Source organism: Salvia miltiorrhiza, chromosome 4, assembly GCF_028751815.1.
Source record: "Salvia miltiorrhiza cultivar Shanhuang (shh) chromosome 4, IMPLAD_Smil_shh, whole genome shotgun sequence".
Taxonomy (NCBI): domain Eukaryota; kingdom Viridiplantae; phylum Streptophyta; class Magnoliopsida; order Lamiales; family Lamiaceae; genus Salvia; species Salvia miltiorrhiza.
Window position 1 is genome coordinate 24,110,474 of NC_080390.1, and position 21,679 is coordinate 24,132,152.

General features: G+C 34.9%; 1 protein-coding gene across 3 annotated transcripts; it reads left to right on the forward strand.

The window, feature by feature from the left end:
• Nucleotides 1–11,233: 11,233 nt before the first annotated feature.
• Nucleotides 11,234–20,263, forward strand: LOC131019498 (uncharacterized). Of its 3 annotated transcripts, XM_057948040.1 has the most exons (14): nucleotides 11,234–11,414; nucleotides 12,258–12,328; nucleotides 13,032–13,190; nucleotides 13,927–14,140; nucleotides 14,758–14,844; nucleotides 14,943–15,082; nucleotides 15,528–15,608; nucleotides 16,572–16,636; nucleotides 16,884–17,059; nucleotides 17,288–17,418; nucleotides 17,524–17,611; nucleotides 17,873–18,089; nucleotides 18,206–18,312; nucleotides 19,502–20,262. In XM_057948040.1, the coding sequence occupies exons 1-14, from the start codon at nucleotides 11,247–11,249 to the stop codon at nucleotides 19,934–19,936; spliced, it is 2,139 nt and encodes a 712-aa protein (XP_057804023.1). In that variant the 5' UTR covers nucleotides 11,234–11,246; the 3' UTR covers nucleotides 19,937–20,262. The 3 variants fall into 3 exon arrangements, with proteins under 3 accessions (XP_057804023.1, XP_057804024.1, XP_057804025.1); XM_057948041.1 differs by lacking the exon at nucleotides 14,758–14,844 and having other exon boundaries at nucleotides 19,502–20,263; XM_057948042.1 differs by lacking the exon at nucleotides 11,234–11,414 and having other exon boundaries at nucleotides 12,274–12,328; nucleotides 13,032–13,110.
• The last annotated feature ends 1,416 nt before the right edge of the window (nucleotides 20,264–21,679 follow it).

A 21,679-nucleotide genomic window follows, 5' to 3' on the forward strand; every position in this document is an offset into this window, starting at 1 on the left:
ATAGGCACCAAAACTGAGACCTAAAACAAAGCATGTTCACGGTTATTTATTCAAGGAGAACCTGTTGGGGTCCCGGAGGTTGACTGGTGTCACGACCGCACTTACTAAGGATAGCAAATTCGGGGAAACCGCGACTAGGGGAGGGGATTTAGGAGCGGGATTAGAAAGGGACATGCTTAGCTTCTTGATGACTCGACTTTGTATAAGGGAAACATTAAAAAAAAACTAGATATTAACGAAGGCCACAAGGGGACCGTACATAATATTATCCAAAAAGGGTACTCAATGAGTTCGAGTACATTGTTAAATAATACATATTGTTTGACAAATGACATAATATCTTTTCGTAATCAGTGTTCGCAGCGGAAAAACAACAATTTGAGTATATGTATGAAGACATATACTCCACTATGAGGTTCTCGTCCTAGATTGACAAAAGCTCCGCTTGCACACTACATCCCCGATCACAGCTCAACCTGCACATTTAAAAATACATGCAGGGCTAAGTACGGGAGTACTTAGTGGACACTTGCCGAAATTTACATACATGCATAATATTTTATTGTCAAGCCCTTAACAGTAGTAAGATACGAGAGTTTTCCTTTAAATACTCGTATTTACCTAAACTAACATCATTTCTTTCATCAATAACCCGCGCAGGCATTTTAATATCATTAATCACCATATCAGTAACTCGTGCTGAGAGGGAGGCCTCCCTCTATGGTCACTATGATCGGCCAACCCGTTAGATGACTCACGATCACAAGGGTGTACACTAATTCCGAAGGGATTTGCGGTCCCATCCGGAATCCGAATTCGATTAACATCAGATAGGCAATTAATAACAAAACATAAATCATTTAGGCATTGACAACATCATTCAAATTCATAAGCATAAAGTCTTAACAATTCTACTATATGGTTTTAGTTTATACGTAAGAAAGCCCACCTGGTAGTGGAGACTCACGACTAAGCCTTAAAGTCTTGCGTTCAACCTTGATTCGGAAAAGAATAACGTAAGGTCTTAGTCCGAGGAAATTCTCAAATAAATGAGGATGCGTAATGTAATTATGCATGGCTCATATTCCTTTTTATTAAACAATTAACCCAACTAAGTTCCGTCCCATGAAGTCAAGTAATTAACTACATTGATTCGTTCTCATTAGGGTGTTCTAAACTGCCAGTAAAAAAATATAATAATCTCCCTTCGTGTAAGCAAGGGAAAGAAAATAATAAAGATTTAAACACCCTATGTTCTCTTCTCTCTCTCCCCTCTCTCTCTCTCTCTCTCTCGGTCTGCTCTGCTTCTTCGCTTTCTGCTCTGGAGGTCAGCTCTGACCTCTAAGTCAGCTCTGGCTGAGTTAGCTCTGTGGCGAAGTGATTCCTCTGGCGAGGAACGATCCCTCTGGTGAAAGTGATTCCTCTGGCAAAGTGATTCCTCTAGCGAGGAACGATTCCTCTGGCGAAGTGATTCCTCTGGCGAGACCATTTCTCTGGTCTGGCATTTTCTCCGCTCTGCTCTGGTCATTCCTCTGGCCATTCCTCTGCTCTGGCCATTCCTATGCTCTGGCCATTTCTCTGCTCTGGCCATTTCCAGGTCTGGGAAGAACGACGGGGACTCCAGTTTCCAAAACCAGAATTCTCCGTCCTTATCTCGCCTTGATTTTCACTCGTATACAGACCTTAATCTCTACCTATGTGAGCATGCTGTGATTATTCACGTTCGTCTACGTTTAAAACTAAAGTTCTCATCGTTCATCAAGGTTTCAAGTTGTAGGTTCCACAAAAATGTGACTTAACATGCTTTTTGTTCATTCGTTTACAGCCCATAAAACATGATTTCTGCGAGTGTGATTCATGCCGATTGGAGTAGCAACAGAGGTCGAAGGTTACCTTGATATATCACGTGCTTTGGTCGGGTAAAGAACGATGGTTTCTCCCTCGCTTTTTCGAGCATCGAGGTGCAAACTGAAAATGAAATGGCTGTTGTTCTTAGGCCGAAAACAGGTGGAAAGAAACATGGCGAGGGGAGGAAAAATAAGCCGAGTTTTTACCTTGTTCAAGTCGGCAGCAAGAATCTCGCTCTACTCCCCTTCGTGCAAGGCGTCGAGAGAGATGAAACTTCTTGCTGTTGCTGCTGAAAATTCTAAGTGTTGAAAGGAGAAAGGGGTGGCTCAAGGATTGAAGAGTGAATTTATACTTGGAGCTCGGTTGATGTGCACTTGAGTGCTAAAAGGAGGAGCATGGTTGTAGTGTGGCTGAACTGACATGTTAGGTGTACTTGGGCATGGCTTGTTGCATGGGGAAGAGCTGCTGCTGCAGCACACCTTTCTTACCATTTTTCATTCTTTTTCCTTAAATCTTGGATGTGGCAGACGTAGAGAGGTGTAGGGTGGGCGTGTGATGTGATCTAAATAAAAGATCTAAAATAAAACCCTTCAGTGTTGGTTTCTCTGTATTAGAAATACTGGTTTCGTGTTTGCTAAAATCGATAAATGCTAAATTAAATCCGTAGATTTAATTCGTTCGTCATTCTAATACTTAAATTAAATCCGTAGATTTAATTAGCTTCAAAGTCGGAAATAATTCACGACTTAAGTAACAACATGAAATAAACTCCATCTTGATTAATAAATAACACAACTTCGCTAAGTTGGTTATAACTGAGTAATAATAATTCATCGACTCAAAGATTCTCGTCGCGGTCTTAAACACGCGAAGATAAATAAAAATGCATACGGCTAGTGTAGTGACTCTGTCTCCAAAATATGTAATTCAGAAACATAGTTGAAATCATAAGGTGCTTCATTTACTAGCAGATAGATAAATAAACACGCAATACTGGAATTTAATACTGATAAAAGAGCGGGTTGTTACAACTGGATAGGTGTATGGGGTAGGGAGAATACACCTGTAGGCTATTTTTCGCAAAACAAAAACAAACTACCCAAATTTCTGTTAGAAAATTAGTCCAAGACTGATACTGAATTGACTTCAGTAATTTGACATCAGTCGAGCATTGAGCTTGACTGATATCTAGAAAAGCTTCAGTCTAAAGTTTATAAATAGAGTAGAGTTATTGATCTTACTGACTATCAGTTAAATGATCAGTCAGACTAATAACACAGCAGCGGAATTTAAACTTAATGCGAATAGCCTTTAGAAAGGTTTGTCACTTATAAAATTCTTAGTTACACTTTTCAGTTAATCCAGTTCAGTTGAAAACAGATTTAGAACAGATAAAAGAATAACTGAAAGCAGATAAAGAACACAAGGATTTTTGCGTGGTTCGGAAACAATATTCCTACTCCACGGCCAGATGATTAGTCCGACAAACACTCTGGGCTGATGCATATAGGTGCACAGCAAACCTACCAACATCTTGTGTTGGATTTCTCGCTCACTCTTAGCACGCTTAGGCACACTCGTGCCCTATCAGCGCTTCGCTAAGATCTCTAGAGTCAGAACTCTTCCTTGGCTTAAGGGTGCCAAAGAACCGACTCAAACACTCTTTTCACTCGGTTGAAAAGGGGTTTGGACTCTTTTAACTAAGTCTTTTGAGAACAAGCTCTCAAGTAATCTATTCTAAGCTTAAGATAAAATAAGAATTACCTAATTTTCTAAGAGAGTTTAGTTAATCAGCTAGATTGATTTTACAACGTTTGTGTACTGTCTTCTTCGATTCAAAATTCTATCTATGAAGTTGCTGGCTCGTGAAATTGACAGAGCTTCAGCGTATGTCTTCGAATCGGTAAAGATTGCAGGCGTTCCTCAAGCTCTATTTATAGGCGAAGTCATGAATAGATCCGTTGGAGAGATGGTCTTCAGGATTTCTGCCGTTGTGAGAGGATCTCACTTCTTGGGCTGAGGTGGCAATCTTCAGATACTCCATGTAGTAAATATTTAAATTGTCTTGTCCTCGGAGTATGGTGCTTCTGCAGCTTTACACGAAAAGGGAAGCTCTGGTACTTGCAAGGACGATCTTCAAATCTTTGGCATTTAATGTTGTTGTACTCAAGCATTTAATGCGGCGTGTCCGATACTCTTTACTTCAGTCCAATGGAAAAACTCGACTGGTGCTTGATTTGAACTTTAGTTCGGCTATAACATGAATTGTTTGAGTATCTCTGACTGGTGACTGATGATCAGTTAGGGTGCGTCCTTCAGTGGTCCGTTCAAAATGTTTCAGTTGTCCTGCCTTTAGTCTTCAGTCTTCAATCAGTTGATCGTCAATCTTTGCCGCTTCAGTTTAAACTAGTGAGGACTGAAACACTTAAATTCATAAGAGAAATATAAGAAAGATAAGCTCTCTAAAAGTTTTGGTATCATCAAAACCCGGACAAGGATATTTCATTTATTTCCCAACAAAACCAATTAACCAATCATATATAAAAAAATTAAAATGCATGAAATATCTATACCTTAGCTCAAATTTTCCCGTAGACGATGCCAATTGCTATGGTGGATTTTAACTACGGCAAAATTAAACTAATAATTCAAAGAAAAAATAGTGAAAATTAGGCGAGTGGGGGAATTTAGCTGAGGAATGTGTGAGATTCTCGGCTAATCCTTGAAGTTTGTCACGACCGGACCTAATTAAGGATAATTAAGCCGGGGAAACCGTGACTAATGGAGGGAGATTAGAAGCGGGGTAGAAAGGGGATAATCAAACAAGGAAGGATCACATTTCATCATTTAACAAAAGGGATATTTATCATATAACAGAAATTTAGTCATATAGACTCAAATAACTAGTAAGTTCAGATATCTCTGACTTATTCAAAATAGCATAAAACTTTTGAGTACGCAACGGAATATGATTCTGATTACATGTATGAAGACATGTAACCCTAGAGTTCATTAATACATAATAAGACAAAAGAATCCCGCTCGTCACTTCATCACCATCGGCAGCTGCTCAACCTGCACATTTAGAAATATATGCAGGGCTGAGTACAAAAGTACTCAGTGGGCACATATGCCTACTATGAAATATAACATGCTTCGTAAAGTTGTAAATTGTCATGCCATCATAAACAGTACAGCAAGGGAGTTTTTCGCTAAAAAGGCCCAAGCTTACTAAATTCATTTGTGATTCTTAAAGTTCGACTGCAGTCTAAGTTCTCTTGTAATCTATCATATCTGGAACTGTGTGCCGGAGAGGTGGCCACCCATCACGGACACTTGACCGGCCAACCCGCTAGATGACTCACGGTCACTAGTGTACACTAGCCCTGGCAGGATAGCTATCAACTGCTCAGGACCCGAATTCGATTTCATAATAACTGGCAAAGCCACATCAGATAGATATCATACCAAACATTGAAACATTTATGGCAAGACAACAGTTGAAATAATTTTCAGTTCAAAGATTTTGCAATGAAATAACTGTTCAAACATAACATTAAACTCATTTGATATATATGAAAGTAATGCCCACCTGTTAGAAACTTTCTGTGGTACAGTAGCTCCTTAACTGATTATTAATCTCGTGCTTGACCTTTATTACGAGAATATAAGTAAGATACTGCTCGAGTAAAATCCTCAATTATTGAGAATACAGAATTAATGATGCATGATTCTTATGCATGAATTATTATCTTGAAATAATAATCTGGGAGATTCTATTATAATTCTAATTGTCGAAATAAAATAATTTAAATAAGGCTCGTCGCCTGAGGTCGGATAAATCATCATAATTAATCCGTTCTCTTCGGGGTGTTCTAATCCGTCAATTAAATAAACCTCATTCCTCGTAGTCAAAAGAAAATAAATAAATACTTCAGCTTATTCGATTTATAACCTCATAATTAATCGGCTTAATAAATGGGAGAAAGTACTGTTGCAAGTTTAAATAATTAAAAGGCTCAACATAAGGCAGCCTAATAATTAATTAAGCAGAAGTGGGCTTGAATAATTAACATGAGAGGCCCAATTGAAATAACTCATCGGCTCAAGTAATTAAATAAATCTTGACCCAATAAATAAATAATTTGATTAGCTGGGCTCAATTAAATAATTTCAAACGAGGCCCAACGAAAATAATATAACAGTCCAATTAAAATAAAAAAAAACAGATGGGCTTCAATTTAATTAAATTCGGCCCAATGAAATAAACTAAAGCCCAATTTGAATAAATAACAAAGGCCCAATGAATTAAACTAAAGCCCAATTAAAATAGAATGCAGTTGGGCTTTAATTAGTAAACTCGGTCCAAGGAGAAATAATAAAGGCCCACATGAAAATAAATACAACAAGGCCCAAAGAAAATAAATAAGAGGCCAAATTTTCGGCCCAACTATTAAAATAAATAAAGTCCAACTCAATTAAATAAAGCCCATACAAATCAAAACAACAATTAAATCAAAGCCCATTTAAATAAAATCAGAGGCCCAATCAGTAATTAAAATCGGCCCATTTAATAAATTCAGAAGCCCAATTCATAATTTAAAATCGGCCCAAAATTAATAAATAATCCAGCCCAACTCAAGCCCACTGAAAATAAATAACAAAGACCAATAAAATAATAACTAGAAGGCCCAAATCAATTAAATAACAAGCCCATTAAGCAAAGCCCAATTTTCATAAATGAAAGAAGCCCAATTAAAAATACACTCGGTTCTCTCTCTTTCTAAACTCACGTTTCTCTCTTTTTTTTTTTCTTCAGATACATTGTCCCTCTCTCTTTCAACTCAATCTCTCTCTTCTTCTCAAAAATCATTCGACTCTCTTTCTTCAATGAGGGTTCGCCGCCGCTGCTCCGAAATCCGGCGAGGTCGACAGCCGCGCCAAGGTCCGACGCCTCCTCGCCTCTCTTCTTTCTCTCGTTCTCAGCCCACCAAATCGGGCTCCATCGATTCAGCGCCGCCGTCTTCCGATTCAGAGCAGTCGCCGACTCCTCTCTCAAGATCTGTTCGTCTCTCTCTCTCTCCCGAAGTCACCGCCGTCCGAGCTCGCCGGAGCGAGCGGCGACAACCACTGCTCCTTGGTTCTCTCTTCTTTCTCGCTGAAACAGGCCCGACATCTCTCCCTCCGCCGACCAGCCCCCGCGTCCAGCCGCCGTCCACCCACTGCTCTCTCTGAATCGACGGGCAGCAGGAGCACCTGGCCACTGCCGCCGTCGATTTCCCGAGCCCCGACGCCGCTGCTACTGGAAGGCCGGCTTCGCCGTGCCGCTGCACTCCAGAATCGGTGAGCACCGTCGCTGCTGCGATGCGATTTCCAGCGAGCAGGGGAGAGTCCGCCGTTGTTGCTTTCTCCGAGAAGCTCGCGAATGGCCGCCCAGACGTCGTCTCTCAACTGGACTAAGCAGGGCAGCCCTCTAAAGCTATGTTCTCTCGTCTACTTTTCATCGATTCGAAAACGTGAACTAGACAAGGTGAAATCTTCTCAGTTTATTTACACCTAATGCTCGTTTAAAACGCGGTTTAAAACTACATATAAACTGTCACTTGTTCATGAAAGCATATTTGGTGATTCTGCTAAGTTCTAGGGCGTGAAGTAGCAGTGGATGAATCATGCCCTGTTGGATGTGAATGAACTAACGAAATATTGATCTAAAAAAAATGATGTTGATGATTAAGAAGTTGTGAAGTTTGGTTTTATGGTTGTAAACTGGATTGAATACTAAGGTGTATAAGTACCTTTGAAATGTCTTGGTTGATTGTTGATGTGGAGCTAAATGAACTGGAATAATCTGAATATCAATGATGATTCTTGTGTTAATGCAGGTGTTAATCAAATAGAATGAAATCATTGAAGCCCATCCTTACCTGAGAGCTTCGGCTGAATGAGCTGGGCTATTCTTTGATTCCCCTTTGGGTGAGATGAGTTGAGAGTGAAAATTGTATTTGTTGGCTGATTATCAATAATTGTCGTTGCATAATTATGTGATAATGGTGGTAATGGAAAACAAAGTATAGTGGTGTAGAAAAGTGGTGAGTGGTGGGGAAAATGGTGGTGAAAGTGGTGGGGAAAATGGTGGTGAAAGTGGTGGGGAAAAGTTAGGGAACTTAAAGTTGATGGAAGAAAAATGTAGAGAAGAATTAATGATGTATTTTCTCTGTCTCGGTGATTCTGTAACTGTAAAGTGGATTGCGTGCTCATATTTGCTTGTACTGTTTATTTAAATAAATCTCGATTTCGACATGTGATATCTCGCTAAAATCGATAAGTTATAAAATGAATCTAAATTAAATCCGTAGATTTAATTCGTTCGTTGTTCTGATATCTAAATTAAATCCGCAGATTTAATTAACTTCTTGAGTCGGAAATAATTCACGACCTGAGTAAAAATAAAATCAAATTCCATCTCGCTTAAATAAATAACGTGACTTTGCTAAGTCAGTTATAACTCTGAAATAATATCATTGACTGCTTTAACATTATAAATTCAGGATCATAAGTTGAATTCATATCAGGATAATAACCGTTTTCATTCACTGATGAACAAAAATAAACACTCATTACTGGATTTAAAATATATAAAAGAGCGGGTCACTACAAAGTTTAAGCTTCCCAATTGAAATTGCAGCGATAAGTGATAATTGTGAATGAAAAGTAATGATTTTGAAGGCGGAGCTTAAAGATTCTGGTGATGATGTGAAGGAAACAGGAAACAACATAGAGAACATACGAAAGAAAACTTGTAATGTTAAAGAGTGTTTACAAGATTTTTAGAGTGAATTTTGAGAATGCGTACATGGAAAATGAGCATGCTACCTATTTATAGACAAATCTAAGCTAAGGGTAAAATATCTTTTTAGGTTTGTCACACATTGTCTTTGATGTTAATCCATCTTTTTTTTGGTGCAAGTATAGAACATTGAGTGATTACACTAATCGAATTTGTATCTTAAACATCTTCTCATGAACGGCCTCCCTTGTCTTCTTATGATAGTGCTGCATTATACTAGGGTTGTCTATCTCACTTCTTTCCTGGTATCACTTATGCTTGTCAAAGGTTGACCTTGCACTTTTAACCATCCTTTGTGTTGACTACTTTCTTTGCTTTTATCAAGGTTGATTCTATAGTCTTGACCTTCTCCAACGTCGACATAGATCCAACGTTGACAGCCTTTCTTCATCTTTGTTCTCTCTTTGATTTGATCGAGGCTCGTTTCTTTGATTAAGATTATCCCCATTATTGAATATATTAAGCAAATTCGCCCGAGCAGCATTGATCGGAAGAGTCAACCCTGCAATTTATAAAGGAATATCTTTGCGATATATATTTATTCATGAATCAGTCAATTGAATCCCCATTTATTTGAATTTTGGCCTTTCTAGCCCTAATCTAGACCAGTAAAGTCTAACTCAATATTAATGGCATAATATCATCCACATCATTTCATGTACGATTTTTTCGTAATAATAAAATATAAAACATAAACAATTTTCAGCCCTTAGATCATCAAGATCTACGATTGATTCGTAACTCTGTTGGATGAATTCGTGGTCTTGAGTTCGAATCCCAAATGTAACAAAAATTATTTTTCACAATTCGTAACCCTATTGGTTGAATTCAAATGTGTTCTATATAAAATTCGTACACTAAAAAATATTTTTATTTTTATTTTAAGAAGTATTTTCACGTGAGCTAAAATAAAAACACCTCTTAGAATATAAACTAGGAATAATTTTCAGCCCTTAGATCATCAAGATATACGGTCGATTCATCATCTTGTTGGATGAATTCATGGTCCAGAGTTCGAATTCCATGGGTAGCAAAAAAATTATTTTTTGCAATTCATACAGTTACACAACGAATTCATACGTGTTCTACATAGAATTCATACATTTTTAACTAGTTTGCATTTTATATGTTAAGAAGTGTTTATACCCTAACCCTCCCCTATATATATAAACCTTATAAAAATCATTTTCAGCCCTTAGATTATCAAGATCTACGGTTGATTCATCACTTTATTGGATGAATTCATGATCCTGAGTTCGAATCCCATTGAAAATAAAAATTATATCTTTCACAATTCAGACATTTAAACAACAAATTCATACGTGTTCTACATAGAATTCATATTACATATGATTTCTCTAAGATTAAATCTCAACTGCTAGATTATGCGCTGATCAATAGTGTAAATCTATTCATATTTTATACTCTAAGAATTATTTTTAGCATAGTCCTCCTAAATATATATATTAGAATAATAATAAAAAAAACAATGAACTCCAATTAAAACCCTAATTGCTAGCTTTAATTAAAACCAAATTTCACATAGTTATTTGCCCCAGAACGCCGCTCTAAAACCTCAAACCAACTAAAAGTTTCCTCGCTTCAAGCTGCATTTTAGATTGGCTGACACTCGAGAAAAAGTAGGACATTTTATGCAATGAAAAATTATAGATAGTTGACAGGTTGTATAAACAAAAACTTAACAAAATATCTATCTTTTCTGCAATGATACTATTAATACTTTTGACGAGGATTATGAATTACAATTTGTATAAATGAAACTGTGAGATTTTGTTATTACCTTCTTGTTGAATTTAGTGAATTTGTGATGGTTTTAAATTTTGAATTAATCGATAACTTCCAAAAACAATCAAAATTTGAAAAGAATAAAGTATAGAAATCGAAAACCAATTAAAAATTTTGGGGTTGCTGAGTGTTGTCGATTTCTGACTTTTAATCAATTACGCGACCACTTTCAGCAATTGGATGAGAGGAAACCACATGTTTTGAGATAATAACATCTTTGTCATGTCTGGAGCGACAAGCAGTTGTCATATTTTCAACTTGAATATGATGTGGAATTTGGTTGAATAATAAATAATGACAAATTATGTAGATAATGGAAAAGTTAACATTTCTACTTCATTCGTTAAATAAGGATTATATTAAATCATAAATAAAAGTAAAAGAACCTATTAATTAAAATGAAAAGAAAAAAAAAGGTATAAGGATCTAGTGAAACTAAGTAGAAAAGTATATGGACCTAAGAATGTTAAGATCTAAGGTTTAATTATATGTAAAATTATTTATAATCAAATTTACAACGTACTTTTTTAGTTGGATTCTCTATATTTTTTATGTAATAAATTATTTGTTTTACTTTCTTTTTAGTATTTTTTTTCTCAATTAAAATAAATTGATTTTTATCATGTGCATTATCGAGTATTCTTGTTAATATAATTTAATTAATATTTCTAATTTATGTTAGTTGTTCGCATAATATGTAAAAGTGGACATTTTTTGTGTGATAAAATCGGAATCATAGTGGAGAATGTGGGTGTTGTATGTGTTATCTCTGCCGCTGACGGTGGGGATGGTGGGCTGGACCCTTTGGTACTTCGTCGGCCCCGATGTCCCCTTTTATGTCTGCGTCACCGTCGGCTACACCTGGTTCTGCTCCCTCTTTATGATCTTCCTTGTCCCCGCCGACATCTGGGCTGTACGTCCTCTCACATCCCTCTATTCTTAATATGATTTTTCTATTTTTTTTAATTATTGTTTATTAATATTTGTGGATGCGAGGTGATCTGATCTGGATTCAATTTTTGTTTCTTTTTCCTTATCTTTTTGTATCTTTTGTTAATAATTTTGATAATAGGAAATGCATAATTCGAATAGACTGTGTACCTTAGTTGGGTGGGATTTTGGACCGTTAATGTGTAGTCAAACTGCTATGTAGCTTTGCATTTTTTTGCCAATGTGATAGCAATGGGGATTGTAATTCAATATGTGATTTGTTTAGTGAAAAGAGAATTCCATTTGAGTTGGTTTAGCGTTTAGGATATGAAAGTTTGGTAGAAGAACGTGGATTGTGTGATGGATGGACTAGTACAGAACAAGAGCGTAGGACAGGAAAATTCATTGGAGGGGGGCAATGTTTTCTATATTTCTGAGTTCAAATTTTTGAAAAGCAATTTTTCATGTGATTTGATTTGGTGGGAGGGGCTAATAATGTACCACCAATTGTATAAAATATCAATAATTTGATAATTTTATAAAAATACAAAAAAATTGATTAGGAGAGGCTTCTGTGGCTTTGCCACAAAAGACTGCATCAAGATATTTTTTCTTAAGCATATCTTTACACATGTGCACTTGAAAGAATATGTTTTTACTATTCTAAAAATATATGAGCCGCTTCTTTATGTTAGAGCGTAAATAGAGACCAGAAAGATGTCATGAATGGATCTCATAAAATGGAAGCTCAACCCAAAGGAATGTTACTTTATTTATTGAGCATGTCTAATATAATAATGTTGTTGATATATCTTCACCTTCTTAGACAATCAGCAACAAAGGAGGCATCTCCTTCTTGTGGAGCTGGTCATATTGGAGTTCATTTCTACTTACATGGTATGTAACTATTCTGCTTCACTCTACATAGGTGGCACTGGTCAAGCTGGCGAATTTCTTTTGCTCGGTGATAATCTCCCTCTTCTCATTTCATTGATCCTTTAACTAGCTATAGCCTATTGACATACATATACACGAGTGTTTTATAGCTAATGTATGAGCAACTAATTAGAGTTCTAGTATCATACATGTGGCCCTTTTACTTCTTGTGCTTTCTTATCTGCTATATCTTAATGATGATGTCTGTATTCATATTGAATTTTCATTTCATGTGAAAGAATGTTAGAGATATGTTGTTGGCCATTAATTATATTCCTATATTATCATTACAATATAACTAGCTATTATCTTTGTTATGCTTTCAAATGCTTATGTTTAATGACTAAGGATCATATTAGTCCAGAATTAAACTATTTATAATTGTTTTAGCATGCCTACAATAATCAAATATTCACACATTCAAATATCTTTCTGAACTATGTTCTGAGACATTTCTCTGTTACAAAGAGGAAAAACTGTTATACTACAAAAGCTTTTTTTTAAGATAAGTTCCTCTGTGTTGAAAACGTAAAATATTATCCATTTATTTTCCATTTAGTCCTAGATTTGCTTGAAAAACTTGTGTGTTTGACTCGTTTTCTGATTTCTTGATACAAGAAATGTACATGTCCTCAAAGATTTATGAAGCTATTTCCCTAAGCAGGGTTGTGGCACCTGTAATTCAGGGTTATGAAGATGCAGGGGACTTTACTCTCAGGGACAGATTGAAGACCAGTGTCCATGTAAATCTAATCTACTATTTATGCGTTGGTTCAATTGCATTGTTCGGACTTGTCCTGCTCATCATTATGCACAAGGACTGGTTCGTTCTTCTCTCCTAAAAGATAACTAGTTGCTTAGAGATTTTAAAACTAAGAATATCCTTCCACAAGATGCATATCAAAGATTTATATCAACAAATTCTTAATGACATAAGTTTAATATCATCATAACATAAGTAGCTAAGAATCAAATAAGATAGTATAACTCGATTACTCGCTGAAATTCTTGTGGATATATTTTTGTATATCACACATTTTAATCTTTACATCTATTTAATTGAAACCCAAAATCCTTTGCTCAGGTGTATGATTTAATGAGTAAATGTTATCACGATTAAACACAACATGAGTGAAAAATTAAGGTTATACTTTAAATTGGATCTTCTCAACTCAAAATAGTGAAAATGAGATTAGCACAATCAAGTTCAGTCATGGCATTTATTACGAAGAATGAAGCCTCTGAGCATTAAATGTTATATACATATATTCTTTGTTTGTTTTAATTTAGATGAATGTTTTTATATTGTTGACATATGAAACTGCATTGTGGCTCAAGACAATATCAGTGAACGGAGATTTTTTTTTGTTGGAAACAATATATGAAGCTTGAATTTTTAAATAAATCTAGAACTGCAAATATTGTTTATTTCTATTGGATTACATCTCGTAACATGATATGTGAACTTCTACAATTACGATGTTGGTTTAATTTTGCTTGTTGCGAATATAGAGCTCTTTTTCTATCTTCTCATATAGTGATTGTGAATGCATGTGCAGGGGTGGCAATATTTTGGGCCTTGCTATGGCTTGCGCAAATACATTTGGTCTAGTGACAGGAGCTTTCCTTTTGGGCTATGGTTTGAGTGAAATTCCGAAAGGTGTATGGAGAAACGCAAATTGGACAAATCGTCATAAAATTCTGTCTCATAATGTGTATAGAATGGCGGTCAAACTTGATGATGCTCATCAAGAATTTTCAAATGCAATAGTAGTAAGTTCCTAACCAACTTGTCTATTGGGCACTTGAGTTTCAAGGTTATAAAGCAAACCTTAATATTGTCGGATACAACATTAAAATGTTTTAATTATTATTATCAATATCATATTGGAGTTTGAAAATTCAACTATTTGACAAAAAATGCAATCAGATGTTACTCTGTGTTTAGTTTAGAAGTAAATTATTAAGAACTTGAGAGACAATCTAATAGAGAGCCAACACCTTCTCGTAAGCAGATCAATGACGAATTAATGACTGAAAATAGTTTATAAACTAATTAATAGTTGATATATGTTAAACTGATTGGACATAGTTGATAAACTGATTAATGTATATTGTTATAAAGAAACCTATTAGCACATCATCTTGGATGACTATTTTTTTCTCTTCAATCCCCTTTATATCCATGCATGCAAAGTATGCAAAAAAAGGTTAAATGAAGGAAGGCAACCATAATTGGATACTTTTTAATAGTTTCTTCCTAAGGTCAAGTAAATTTGAATTTTGTTTTATGATTGTACTTATAGTTAAGCAATATGAATCCAGAGGATTTTTCTATACATGTTCTATTTTTTCTAGCTGGATGTATTCAATAATTCATGCTCTGTTAGGTTGCCCAAGCGACATCAAAGCAAATGTCTAAGCATGATCCACTGAAACCATACATGAACAAAATTGACAAAATGTTGGTTAAGATGGTACTAATAATTTACTTGTATTATCAATATTTTGAACTAGTTTTATAGTGGCAAGCACCTTCTTTGACCTAGTTTTTGTATAAAAAAATTTAACGCAGCTTAATGAAGATCCTACTTTTAAACCACAAGGAGGGAAATTAGGGGAAGATGACATGGATTATGACACTGATAAAAAGAGCATGGCGTCTCTTAGACGACATCTGAGGAGAGCTAGAGAGAGGTATTACCGTTATAAAAGGTAAAGGTAAATTAAAGCTTTCATCTTTTTATCATAGCAGGCATGCCAATATCAACTTTGCTCAAGTTGTAGGTTTTTTCTTTCTTGGTAGTTTTCGGTTTACATTTTTATTTAATTTGTAAATCTCAATCAACACTTATTTTTTATTGTTTGTATTATGAAGCACAAAATGACTTCCAATGCTATTTGTCATCCATATATGGATATGTTATTTTATGATTGTCAAGAGTAGACACATTATAGAAACTAAGGTCTGACTGTCGTAGGATTGGTTTGAATATAGTGGACTTCTATATTTTTATGTATGCATGCCTATAATTTGGATGGTTATTATTGATGGTTATTATTAAATTTCACGGCTAAGGATTACCATACTTAAGTTAACTCGTATATTGACGTACATTGATACCTCAATTAATGTGTATACTTTCATTCTCTAGCGCAGTGAGTATACGAATTTTGTTAGAGAGGCTTTAGAGCTAGAGGACACCATGAAGAGTTATGAGCATTGTAGTTCTAATGGATGGTATGCTTCTGCTTCTCCTTTCCTTTTTCTTTTTTAATCCTTATCTTTTTGGATTTGTTTAATTCCAAGGTTTTACTTTTCCCATTTCCAATTCAAGCAACTTGAATTTCTTAGTATAATGGTGCAAGATTACATGAAGTCGAGCTAAATATTTACATACCTAAGCATGAATGCATTGATACAGCTGTCCCATTTACTCTCTTTCATATTACAAGTATCTCTTACCTATAGTTTCTCAAAATTATGAATGGTGTGCTTAAATTTCTCCTGATTTCCTAATTATTGGGGTCTCATAGGTGCAGGCATGCATCAGGACTAGAAATTTATATGCATTAATCAAGAGTTACTTGATATGTCAACAAGTATAAATGTAGTGTAAGATGAAATATACCATAATAGCATGATTATCGACTGATACATGTATGTAGTAAGCATATAACTGATTCATAAATGAACATGAGGACAAGATTTTGAAAAGAAAAATGAAACTACGTATTATTATTTTTATTTCATCGGTAGTAGAATCAGAACAAAGAGCTATAGTATGTGTTTTAGGTTCTAACATTTGGCCTTAAGTCTGATTAATCATGTATTCATTTTAGTCATCATAGTGATCCTTGAAAATGAACCTGTTTGGAGAATCTCAACCTTTTATAAATCGGATCCCTCAACTAATTTACACAGGATATGAATCCAAAATCAAATTCTTTGTACTCTATTGTTTCCAGAGAAACTAGACTTTTTTGTACTATAATATTGATTCTTATCTAAAGACCTCGAACTTTTTTCCATTCACAAATCTCTTCATAGAAACTTTTGCCAAAATGATCAGAAATTAGTTTTATTATATTAGGCTATTGTCGATAAAGAACTTAATCCATATCAATAGAGAATGACAACTTCTTCGTAAACAATGTCATGAACCTTTTTTCCCTCACTAACGGTGTTTTAAACTATTGGCAGGAAATACATGTCAAGTTTTAGATCTGAGCGTAAAGGCGAATTCGGGTCGTTTCTTGATATCTCTGGTAATTAGGTTGCCTGAAGTGTTCTCCTTAAGCCTTCTTTTACTATGAGTTGCTTAGTAATTTAAATAGTCAAGGCATGCATATGCAATAATGTGTTGCGGGTATATTTGCAGTTATTCCTGATTTATGATTTTGTCTTGTTTAAATGCAATCACTAAACTACATATTTTTACATGAACTATCTTTTGAAATTAAAATAAGAAATCTGTATTTCTAATATGTAATCTTTTTTTTTTTTTTTTTGCAGAACTGATATGGCGATGCATATTGAAAAAACAACTTGAGAGACTTATGTCTATTATATTGGGTTGCATGAGTTCTGCAATTCTTATTGCAGAGGCCACTATTATGTCGAATGATGTAGATTTATCTCTTTTCTCAATTCTGATAAACAAGGTTGGCAAGTATGAGTTACTTGTGCAGGTAGATCTCTGCACTTTTTTTTTTAAATCATACATAGATACTATTTATAATTTCATTAATTAATTTTGATGGTACTATTTATTAAAGGTATATAATTTAGTTGTGGAAAATTTTAATTGATTAAAATTCTTTAGACTACTGATCAAAGTCACAAAGTTCCAGTCAATCTTTTGCATGAATTCGTTTCTCTAATATATCTTGATATGTGTTTACCTCTATTTATTGCAGGTTGTTGCTCTTATTCCTCTAATATACATGTGTATCTGCACATATTTTTCTTTAATCAAGATAGGAATGCTGACATTTTATGCCCTGACTCCAAGACAAACAAGTTCAGTTAGCTTGCTGATGATATGCGCGTATGTGCATTTTTTTTTCTCATTCTCTTCAATATTTTCTATTTAAAATGTTGATATATTTGAAAACTACATGGTTTCTCATTTCACATGACACAAATAATTAAGGATGGTTGCTCGTTATGCTCCTCCAATTTCATACAATTTTCTCAACCTCATCAGTCTTGAAAATGGCGCCAAGACTACATTTGAGAAGGTATGTTTATTGCACCTCTTTTTGGTTGTTGGCTCCTTCCTTGTATGCATAAGTCTGTAAATGAAACTATTAAACTTTATCTTATATGTATTGTAATTAGTGTGTATTAAGAAATAATGCTTATTCGAGGGCAAAGAAATCAACTTATATAATATGAGGGGCTCAGGTTTCTACCTCTTGAACAAATTCTTGTCTTTTATCTTTGCTTATGAGTTTCGCTTTTTCAGTACCCATGCAATTTGAAGCATTCCATATTTGCAGAAAATGGGGAATATTGATGATGCAGTGCCATTCTTTGGGAGAGGGTTCAATAGAATTTATCCACTCATTATGGTTATCTTCACCATATTGGTTGCAATAAATTTTTTTGATCACGTTATCAGATACTTAAGAAATTGGAAAATATTCAGTTATCAACACGAAGCATTTGAAGATGTAGATGGATTTAATCCACCGGGATTAGTTATTCTAAAGAAAGGTGAGAGAATTGTATCACCATAGCTAGTCTTCTTATTCATGGTTGTTGATTCTCATGAGCGTATTGTTAAATGATTTCTTCTCATGAGCATGTTGTTAAATGATTTTTTTTAACAGAACGATCTTGGGTTGAACAAGGACATAAACTAGGCGAACTTGTCGTTCCTTTGGCGAGAAGCTTCCACAATGTCAACGTTGATCTTGAGTCCGGAGGCAACAACATGGTACATGGCTTTACCTTCGTGCTTCATCTTCTATTCTTGTTTGTTATCGAGGACTAGCTAGGAGAAACGTACAAGTGCATTATTCAATAGGTTAATAGTTAAAATACGTCAATGGGTTAATAGTTAAAATACCATAGAAAGACAAAATATACCAATCAAAATAAAAATACTCTCTCTGTCCATGATACATGTATCACTTGGTGGGCGGCATGAGTTTTAAGAAATATTTGGTAGATAATGAATTGAGTGGAGAAAGAGACCCACTACTTTTTAGGTGCGGTGTTTTTAAGAAATAAAAATGTAAGGAGTTGTGTGGGGTCATGTCCCAAAATAAACGTGATAAATTTTTAAGGGATAGTCGAAAATGAAAAAAAATGATAGACTTTTCACGGACAGAGTGAGTATATAAAATCCACTCACTTTTTTGAATAAAAAAAGACATAACTACCTTAATAAAGATAAAATTAAAAATGAGTTAAAAAAAATTCTAAAAAATTAAAATAAACAATAAGATGATTCTAGCCACCCTTACCCCTAACCCCAACCCCAACCCTCACTTCATCTTCTCCAACTTTCTGTGCCTTGAATTTCATCTTTTCGGCTATTGCCCACCTCCCGCTAGCCCCAAATTTCATCTTTGTGAACTCTTCACCCCCTAATCTTCTCTGCAACATCTACCAATGGTTCTGGATTGCTCTCAATATTTGCTCAGGTTTATTTTTACACGCACAATACATGCTAGCTCGTGCGTCTCGCGTTTATCTTTACACGCACAATACATGCTTACACATTAGGTCGTGCGTCGTATGAGCGTGCACGTGTAAGTGTGTAAAGTTGAACTAATGCACTCTTACACATTTGGTTGTGCAGCATGCGAGCACCTAATGCACTCTTACACGCTAGTCATGCATTGTGTGAGTGTGTAAGCGTACATTAGCTAAATGAACCTAATTCACTTCTACACGCTAATGGGTAAAAAGATGTGTGAGCTTACACGTGCATTAGCTAAATTAACCTAATGCACTCCTACACGCTAATGGGTAAAAAGATAAGAAAATGTATTATTTAGATATTATTATAGTAGTAAGTATCATTTATCTTTCTTATTTCAAAATCAGGTGAGTATAAAACATTTTGCATCGTTTTCAACTTGTTGAAATTTCACGGTTGATATATATCTCTGGCTCAGATTCCACAAATCAGAAAGCAAACATCAAGATTGATCAATGAGGAAGAGCATGCTCAACAACTGAGATCGGTGATACATAAAGATGGTAGTCGCAGGGGCGAGGTGAGACCACAAGCTAGCAGAAAGGATAGGGGAAGTGATGAAGGCAGTGATGCAATGCACCAAGGGAAGAGATCATCTAGTGGAATAACCTCGACATGGGAATCACTGAAGACAGGTTTCCACAATTTCAAGTCCCGTGTTGATGCTAACAAATTTATTCGACTAGGCCAAGCTCATGATACCGATCACTTTCGTACTTCTTCTCCTGAGTCTCTCGATGAGATCTTCGAGAGAATTAGTAGGCCCAGCGCGCGTCACACAAGCATTGGCGACGACCACGATCTTGATGGTGATGTTGTAATGGCCATCCACAGGCAAGGCCATAGCAGGTAGAAGATGATTCATGTAGCATTCGACCTTATGGAAATGTAGTTTTTTCATACTCCCTTCATCCTTTAAACATCTTCCTTTATTTCCTCTTTTGTTTGTCCCCAAAACATCTTCCTAATCTATTTTTGAAAATAATTCCACTAACTATTACATTCACAATTTTCACATATCTACACACATTGCCACTGATCGACTCACCTCTTTTCATTTTAATTGGTCCACTAGTCACTATCATCACTTTTTCTAATTTGAAGGACCCTTTCTTCACTCATCAAATACAAAACTAACTTTTATTAAAACCCGCGCCGCCTCCCCTTAGGAAGATGTTTCAGGGACAGAGGGAGTATATAGTAAAGAAATTCCATTTGTGTTGTGTATATAGAAAGAGAGATAAGAAGATCTTGATTGATCATAGAAACTAAATGCGTTGCAAACTTAAAGAAAATGAAAGGTAATGATTAATTAAACATCTTTGAGAGAATTTTATTTATTTAAGAGTTTGTGAATAGTGATTTATTATAAATAGAGATGATCGTGGATCTTGGAATTCGTTTATATTAATTTTGGAGGATTTGAGTGTTTAAATTTTGAATCCAAATGGACTCAGACTTGGATTTGAATTTCGGTTTGGTTACTTTAATTTAGTTTTTGAGATCTGGATCTAGTCCATAGACCTTTTATATTATATTACTACATTATATATATATATATATATATTTATATATATATATATATATATTATTTTTTAATTACTTTGTGTTTATCGAGTTTTCAAATTTTAACACTTTTAGAGTACAAATGCTAATTTATAATACAAAAATAGAAGTTATTTCTCTCATTCAAAACTACAAACTATTGAAACAAGTTTACGAGAAATATTTCATTTTTGATAAGCAAAACTATGGATTTTGGTTGAAATTTGTGGATCTTATGGACCTAGACTTGGGTCTCATTTTTTGGACCCAATGAATCTAAACCGAATCTGAACCTAAGCAAAAAAAAAAAAGAATTTGAATTGTGGTGATTTTATACTCAACCCTCATTTTATTCATTTAACCCGTATTTTTTTTAAATGTTTAAAAATTATTTATCAATCTACTACTATATCCATAGCACAATTTAAGATATTAATGAAAATAAAAATTAAAATAATTAAATGAATAGAAAATAAATTGAGTTATTATGGGAAAACCCATATGATCTACCATCTTTGGCGGCAAACAATGTTCATCGCAGTAGTAACACAAAAATGATGATGATGATGATGATGATGATGGGGATAGGGAATTAACAAAGATGTAGCCGCCAGCACCTCACGAGGGTGGGCGGTGTCCAATGGCCCCCCCCATTTATCCACCCCCCCCACACCTACCGTGCTCTTTCATCAGATAAGATTAAGAGGGTGTTTGGCTAAGCTTATTTCAAAGAGCTTATAAGCTCTTGGAGCTTATAAGATGTTTCAAGAGCTTGTAAGATGTAATTTTTAAGAGCTTATAAGTTGTCAAAGTGTTTGGATAATTGAGCTTATAAGCTAGAGAGATAATTTTTTTGCTAGAGAGAGAGAATTTTTTTGCTAGAGAGAGAAAATCGAAGAAAAATAAACTTGAATGATATATGATGAAAATAATAAATTATAGTTGAAAAATATTTGTAAAAAGACTGTTGCATATGAGATTATAAAAAAAATAAGTTGGGGTAGAGGAACTTATTTTTTGGGGAGCTTATAAACTCTTGGAGCTTATTTTT

Excerpts from the sequence above, each read along its gene's own strand:
- LOC131019498 (XM_057948040.1), top strand. The coding sequence starts at position 11,247 with ATGTGGGTGTTGTATGTGTTATCTCTGCCGCTGACGGTGGGGATGGTG. Across the intron at positions 12,329-13,031 it reads AGTTCATTTCTACTTACATG|GGTTGTGGCACCTGTAATTC; the intron begins GTATGTAACTAT and ends TTCCCTAAGCAG. Across the intron at positions 17,419-17,523 it reads AGCTTGCTGATGATATGCGC|GATGGTTGCTCGTTATGCTC; the intron begins GTATGTGCATTT and ends CAAATAATTAAG.